We start from the raw sequence: 7454 nt of genomic DNA on the forward strand, positions 1-7454 counted from the left end.
CTCACCTCTATAAAGGGGATGAAATATTTCTTCACACGAGTCTTGAAGTAAAGTAACTAGAGCATGGGGTCAGTCGTTGCTTCATTCTTGTGCCAACTTTGTGCCAAGTGATGACCAAGTTGGTGACCAGACAAAGACGGAAAAGGCATCGTGTCTGCCCTCAGAGAATCCAGAGGCTGGGTGTGGAGAACGGTGCAAACACTCGACTCCCTTCCGATGCGAAGCCTGGCTCTGATACGGCGTGCGGTACGTGTGCTTTGGCAGAACAGCAGAGACAAGGAGGCGAGCTCCTTGGAAGTCAGGAAGGGATATTTGAGGTGATGGGTGGAGATGGGCAGGTGACTAAGCAGAGAGGGCACAGAGCCCTGAAGGGGTGGGCCTGTCGGTGCCCGGTGACTACGCTCAGGGCACAGAAAGCAAAGGAAAGAGAGGAGAGGAAAGAGGTGGGGAGCAGACAGGCGCCAGGTGGTGAGGGGCCTTGTCTGCAGGGCTGGGGCAAGGGGAGCAAGCCCGGCATCCAGGGCACCGGCCCTGTTGGGACCTGCACAAGCCGAGGGTGGCTGTCTCCTTCCACCCTACACCCTAGGCGCCTGCTTGCCTCACCCTAGTCCCAGCCCTCCTCCTCTGTCATGCTGAGAAGCTACGGGGCCTGGTCTGCAGGCTGGGAGCAGCCCCCAGAAATCCTGGACTTCTTTACTTTTTAGAAGGATAACCTGACTCAAACACAGGTCCACTGTGCCACTTCCCCTCCAACAGGATCTACCTCAGATCCCCAAGAAAGCAGAGCTTTCCCTTTCTAGTGAGCTTCTCCACCTAAACGGAATACTGTCCCAGACTGGTACTTTTTCAGACCCAACACACAGCAAATTCCTGAGGACAGAAGGTGAACGGGATCATGGTTGGTGAGAAGCCTGCAAGAGGCTGGCAGGCAGCTAAGGTCATCTGTTCAAGTTGGAAGGATAGGCAGTGCTTTGAGTGAGGGTCAGAGCTCCTGTTCACCTCATTCAGTTGGGCTCGATTAAAGTTGGATATCTGGATGACTGGATAGCAAACTATGGTTTAACTATCCAGTCTTACACTTAGCCTAAAGGTGGGCACGTGGAGGGGAAAAGAGAGAGACAGGGAAGGATGCTTAAAAGAGCTAAGAAACTAAACCGATTTCAAGCCCCCCCTGAGGCATCCACAAGTATTCACATTGGCCTTTCATATCCGCGGGTTCCGCATTTGCGGTTTCAAGCCAGCACGGATCAAATATAATCAGATCTGCAGAGGGAGAACCAGGGATGGGGATATGGAGGGCCTACCGTAAGGACTTGAGCATCTGAGGATGTTAGCATCCTTGGAGGGGGGGCGGGTGTCCTGGAACCAATCACCCGCTGATACCGAGGGACGACTGTATACATTTGCCCAAAGATAACTGATATGCCAGGAGAAAATTATTCTTGTCTATTCCTGAATGAGGGACATGTTTAAGGAACTCTTAGTCAAGGAGTTTTTAATCCTATTTCAGTAGACTGTATCTACTGTAATATGTAATTATCATAATTGCTATTGGTTAGAAAAACACATTTATCATATAGTAGTCTGTAATTCAGGAATTTCACCAGTTTATCTTGGATTCTTCTCATTTGTGACTTCACTATGAATATTGTATTATCATTATGTCTACACCTAAACATCAAGAGATTCTTTAAAAAAAACACAAAAAAACCTGTCCCAAAAGGCTGGCAGATTGCAAGGCAGCAATATTAATGGAAAACAATGGCCCAGAAATTACCTAGGACTCAATCATACCACTCCAAACCACCACTAGGACCGTAGCTATGGTCTACAGTTAGAGTAACCATTTAAACTGTACTGCCGTCACCTGGAACAACAGTTCTCAACACTATCCGATGCAAACCACCTTTTAAAACAAACAATTTAATCCTGAATGGAATTCTTAGACGATATAAGCTACCTACCACATACTTTGCCAAAGACTATAAAGCCCTTTCTGAAATACCTAGAGAAATAAAAGGTAAGTACTTCTGTAAAAGAATGTGATGTTACGTGCACATCTCTATGAAAACCATTAGGCAGGAGATCACTGGAAGAATCAATGAAGAATTCTGATGCTTGCACCAAATAGAGCGAGTCTCCAAGTAGGCAAGAGCTATGTATGGGAACTCTTTTTTTTTTTTTTGCGGTACGCGGGCCCCTCACTGTTGTGGCCTCTCCCATTGCGGAGCACAGGCTCCGGACGCGCAGGCTCAGCGGTCATGGCGCACGGGCCCAGCTGCTCCGCGGCATGTGGGATCTTCCCAGAACGGGGCACGAACCCGTGTCTCCTGCATCGGCAGGCGGACTCTCAACCACTGCGCCACCAGGGAAGCCCTATGTGGGGACTCTTTGGGTGTGTTAAATTGGCGATGGACACCAGGAGCAGTCCTGCCACTGGGAACAAACAAGACATTCCCAAAACAGTGAATAATGCTTGGTGAAGTGATCGCCAAGAAATGACCATCTTTCACGACCTTTCCGGCAACTGCAGTACCACGAAAATTGGTGTGTATTAAAGCCACACCAAAAAATGATAGATTTTTTTTTGTTGGCTGCTTGTGCTTTTTACGGTTATAAGAAAAGAAGGCATGGCGAAGCCCAGCCCTTGGTGGGAGTGCGGGCTCCAGAACCAGAAGTGAGGGGGGCGGGCCTGCGCCCAAGAGGCAATAGAAGGATGAGGCCTGAGCCTACAATCTGCGCAGGCGCACACACGGATGCGCACTTTGGAGGGGATATACGGGGGTGGGGAATCGCTTACATTCACATCCGGGCCATCTGCTGCAGCACGAGGCGAGTGAGATCCAGCGTGGCGGCCGCTCGCACGCCTTTAGGTCTTTCCCTAAATCGCAGGTATTTTGCGCGCTGCTTCTTCGGGGGCGGGTGTCCTGGTGTCCTTTTTGAGGTGAGTCTGGTCGCCCCACTGTGGAGTGGCCGTGTTTGCAAGAATGCTCGTCGATACTGCAGACAGGGTTTCCACCCAGTTCATCCGCTCACATTTTCTCTTCCCTTAGGGCCCCCATTTTGTACCGCAATGCAACAGGCTCTAGAAAGAGCTTTGGATCGTGCGGAGTATATCATTGCAAGTGCCCAACAGAGACCTCCGGAAAGGAAATACCCATCTAATGGGGAGAAGTCTCTCTATGAAAAACTTTATGACATTTATGTTGAAGAATGTGAAAAAGAGCCTGAGGTTACGGAGGAATTAACAAGCAACGTGAACCTGTTAGAGAAGCTTCTTAGGAGAGAGTCGTTGCCGTGTTTGGTGGTCAACCTGTACCCAGGAAACGAGGGCTATTCGCTGATGCTCCAAGGGGAAAACGGATCATCTTCGGAGAGCATCCGACTGCCCTATGAAGATGGGGGATTGCTCGAATACTTGGATGCAGAAGAATTACCTCCTGTTTTGGTGGATTTCCTGGAAAAGTCTCAGGTTAACGTTTTTCATCGTGGGTGTGTCATAGCAGAAATACGGGACTACAGGCAGTCCAGTGACAGGGAACCTCCCCATTACCAAAGCAGGCATATTCTCTTACGTCCCACGATGCAGACTTTAGCCTGCGATGTAGAGGCCATAGCCAGCGATAATCAGAATTGGACCCAGGAGGACAAACTTCTGCTTGAGAGCCAACTGATCTTAGCTACAGCTGAACCACTGTGTCTAGACCCTTCTGTGTCAGTAGTCTGCACTGAAAACAGACTGCTCTATAACAAACAAAAGCTGAACACTCGTCCCATGAAAAGGAACTTCAAGAGGTACTCTATGGCCTCTCTGAATCGGCAGCAGGAGCTGTCTCATTGTCCACCTCCTCCTGAGCTAAGAGCCCTGACTTCCTGCAAAAAAATAAGAGAAAGTAAAACAGGTGGGAATTACGGCCTCAAAACTTTTAAAGCAGGAACTTGTGTAGATATGTGGAAACAGACACCCTGTGACTTGGCCGTACCTTCTCAAGTGAACGTGGAGAAATATGCTAAAGGGAAGAAGTCTGTCAGATATGATGATTCACAACCAACAGTCTGGCCAGTGCATGAGGTACAAGGTGGTCTTGCATTTGGATGTGAGGCTGGCTACCAGTCCCAGGCAACAAGGCTGACAGCCAGGCAGCTGACTGATAATTCACTTGCCTCTGGAAAAGGGTCCGGTAGAGAAGCCATGTGGGAGAGACAGCTGGCTCCCCCCGACTCCTCCGCAGATGGCCATCCCTACAGTTTCCTGCCCGGGCCAAAGACTGATGCTGGGAGAGTGGTCAGTCGGCCCGAGGAGTCGGTCCAGAAGAGCACCCAGTGTCCAGTGCAGATGTCACACAGCTCCAGTGGCTCAGCCGGTCTCAGGCAACCTTCTCCAGGGAAAGAACCAGAACAGCCTAAGACTGGGGGGGTTCAGTCTTCAGTGCCCGTCAGAGGAGCCACACATCCACCTCCACCCATGAGACTTCCCTGGTGCTCAGGAAGGAGCTCCTGCGGTGACAGTCTCACTTCACAGCAGGCAGGCAGCTTTCAGGCATGTGCATCTCCTGGCCCTGCTCCTAAGCCACCAGGTCTTTCCCAGAAATCCTCTGTGGAGCTGACCCCAGTTAGCATGCTTCCTGCCACCGCCCTGTCCACTGCGGGCTCATCACAGACGACCCCGGTCGCCTGGGGCAGGGTCATCTCCATTGGCCCGAAGTTCACCAGAGTAGTGGGCCCCAGTCTCGGAGGCCAGGCCTCGGGGAGAGGCTGTGCCACCAGGGCCCCAGCTCCCGGGGGGATCCAGCTGGGCCACCTGCCCGCAAGAGTGCTGCTGCTGCCGGCACCGCCGCCTCCTCCTCCTCCTCCACCTCCTCCTCCTCCTCCTCCTCCTCCGGGAGGGGTTCAGCTGCTTTTGAAAAACGCTTCGGATCTCAGACCCTTTGCTGTGGTGCCCCACGGTTCGCTCCTGGGGAGCAGCCAGCAGCGGGCCCCGCAGCCGCGCCTCTCCCAGCTGCTTCCCGTGCAGTGGCCCTGCGCCCCGCCTCCTCGGCTGCCGGCATCCCAAGGTCCGGGGACACGGGGTGCGGGGGTACAGGGTCCGTGGGTACAGGGTCCGTGGGCACAGGGTCCGTGGGTACAGGGTCCGGGGGCACAGGGCGCCGCCGTTCCCAACACGGTCGTGCGTGCCCAGCAAGCCGTGGTCGTTCAACTCCGTGCAGTTGACCGTTTCCTGCAGCCCCGGGCGCTCGTGTTTTCCCCGCCGGGCTCTGGCCGGAGCCGCCCCGGGCTGAGACCCCCGCAGCAGAGGGGCTGGGCCTTGCTGGCCCCGCGGCCCCAGGTTCAGTTGCCCGTGCAACTGCGCTCCCACGCCGCCCCCTCGGGGCCCGCAGCCCAGCAGGCAGGCCGCGGGGACCGCGGATAGAGGCCCGCCAGCCGCTCCCAAACCCTGAGGCCTGGCTGATTTTCTCTCGTTTTGAAAACAAGAGCAGCGACCAGGTGCATTGCGAGTTTCACCCTCATTTGGTTTTTTTTTTAATGTGTCGCTCTTTTACGTTGTTAGACGTACAAACTTACTGCAGAGGCACAAGCCCGTGATTTTTACATAGAGACGGGGAAGTGCTTTCCTAAACTGGCACGGTTTCGCCGAAGCCATCGCTTGGGCGGTGGCTGTTGACAGTTGTTTTTATTGCGATGTTCTCAAGTGTATCCAGATCCAAAGTAGGGTCAGTTTAAACTCCTGAAGCCTGTAATTTCTCTCAAGCAATAAAACTACAACACCAGTAAAGTCAAAATTAGTATTATCCTAACAAGATGTTACTAACACATAACTGTAGTAGCTTCACCCTTTTACGTGTACAGCTCAGTAGTGTTAAGTGGACTTTCGTCGTTGCTGTACAACAGATCTCTAGGGTTGTTTTCTTCTTGCAAAAGTGAAGCTTTATCCCCGTGAGCACCAGCTCCCTGTTTCCCGCGCCCCCAGCCCTGGCCCCCACCCCTCTCTTTTCTGTGTCTCTGAGTGTGACTGCTTCAGATACTTCGTAGAAGTGGGATCGTACAGGATTTGTCTTTCGTGACGGGCTCATTTCACTTAGCGTCCTGTCCTCGAGGTCCATCCATGTTAGCGTGCCACAGGAAGGTTGTAGCTGTTTACAAGTGCTTTCAGTGTGCCTAAGATATACTGACGCGGCCTATGAAGTATTAGAAACGTCCTTCGGAAGGGAGTGGACTTTCCTATTTGTTTATTTAGTTTAAAAGCTTTTTGCACCAGTGTCTGAAATGCAATTTTTATACATTTGGTTTGAGAAAAAAACAAAAGCAAGCTAACGCTACCAAAAATTGATGCTTGTCATCTTGATATTGAGGCCATGGGATGCCTCCAAGTGCGCGGCATGCTTTAGGGGCACTTGCTTGCGTGGATGTCCCCAGCCCTTTAAAAGGTGTCCCCCCCAGCCCAGCTCTTCTCCTCTAGGCTGCAGTCGCTGGCCTTGAAAGGGCACTTCTGGGATGTTGTCTTCTCTCTTTATAAAATCATTTACATTTTTGAGAACCCAGGGTTATCTGCAGAAGGTAAATATCTAAACATCTGGAAATGAGGTTGTTTTCCAAGTGCTTTCAACTTTGGTACATTCTGGAGTCCCTCTCCCCCGCGTTCCTTCTTTTCCCTTCCCTTGCTGAGTGATCACCAACTGGTCAGCTGTGCCTGCTTCCTCATCTCTTTGTACCTTCTTTCTTGTTTCAGTGGGGCTCAGAAGTCCCCTGAAGTTTTCTGTTTCCGTTTCTTATTGTGGTATAATTTACATAAGAATCAACCATTTTAAAGTGTACAATTCGTTGGCATTTACTGCATTTAGAATGTTGTGCGACCACAGCCTCTGTCTGCTTCCAAAACATTTTCATCCCCCAAGGGAAATCTCTGTACCCATTCAGCACTCACTTCCCGGCTTCCTCTCCCCCAGCCCAGGAAACCACCAATTTGCGTTCTGTCTCTACAGACTCCCCCATCTCGATTTTTCCTAAAACTGGAATCAGAGACTATGTGACCTCTTCTGTCGGGCCCCTTTCACTTGGCATAACGTTTTCGAGGTTCATCCACATCGTAACACGTATCGGCACTTCATTCCTTTTTAGGGCTGAATAACATTCCCTGGTTTGTGTACGCCACATTCTGTTTATCCATCATCTGTTGATGTACATTTGAGTTGTTCCCACCTTTTGCCATTGTGTATAGTGGGGCTATGAACAGTTGTGTACAAGTATCTGAAGGCCTCTCGTATTTTGTTCTTACAACTTTGAAGGACAACCTGTGTATATAAAAGTATTTTTTCCAAGTACGCATGTATGTTTCCCTGCCTTTTGCCCTAACCAAAAAAAGGAAGTTTGGCAGTTCCAAAAGAGGTGAGTGAAGAGGCAGGTAACCGGTGATTCTTACTGCATTAACCCGGCTGTCCTAGCGTGCTACCCATCCT

General features: G+C 51.1%; 1 protein-coding gene across 1 annotated transcript; it reads left to right on the forward strand.

The window, feature by feature from the left end:
- Positions 1–3073: 3073 nt before the first annotated feature.
- On the forward strand, positions 3074–5410 carry LOC132481762 (transcription factor SPT20 homolog). Its single transcript, XM_060086554.1, has 2 exons — positions 3074–4813; positions 4895–5410. The coding sequence occupies exons 1-2, from the start codon at positions 3074–3076 to the stop codon at positions 5408–5410; spliced, it is 2256 nt and encodes a 751-aa protein (XP_059942537.1).
- Positions 5411–7454: the final 2044 nt, after the last annotated feature.

The sequence above is a fragment of the Mesoplodon densirostris genome, chromosome X (assembly GCF_025265405.1).
Source record: "Mesoplodon densirostris isolate mMesDen1 chromosome X, mMesDen1 primary haplotype, whole genome shotgun sequence".
Classification (NCBI taxonomy): domain Eukaryota; kingdom Metazoa; phylum Chordata; class Mammalia; order Artiodactyla; family Ziphiidae; genus Mesoplodon; species Mesoplodon densirostris.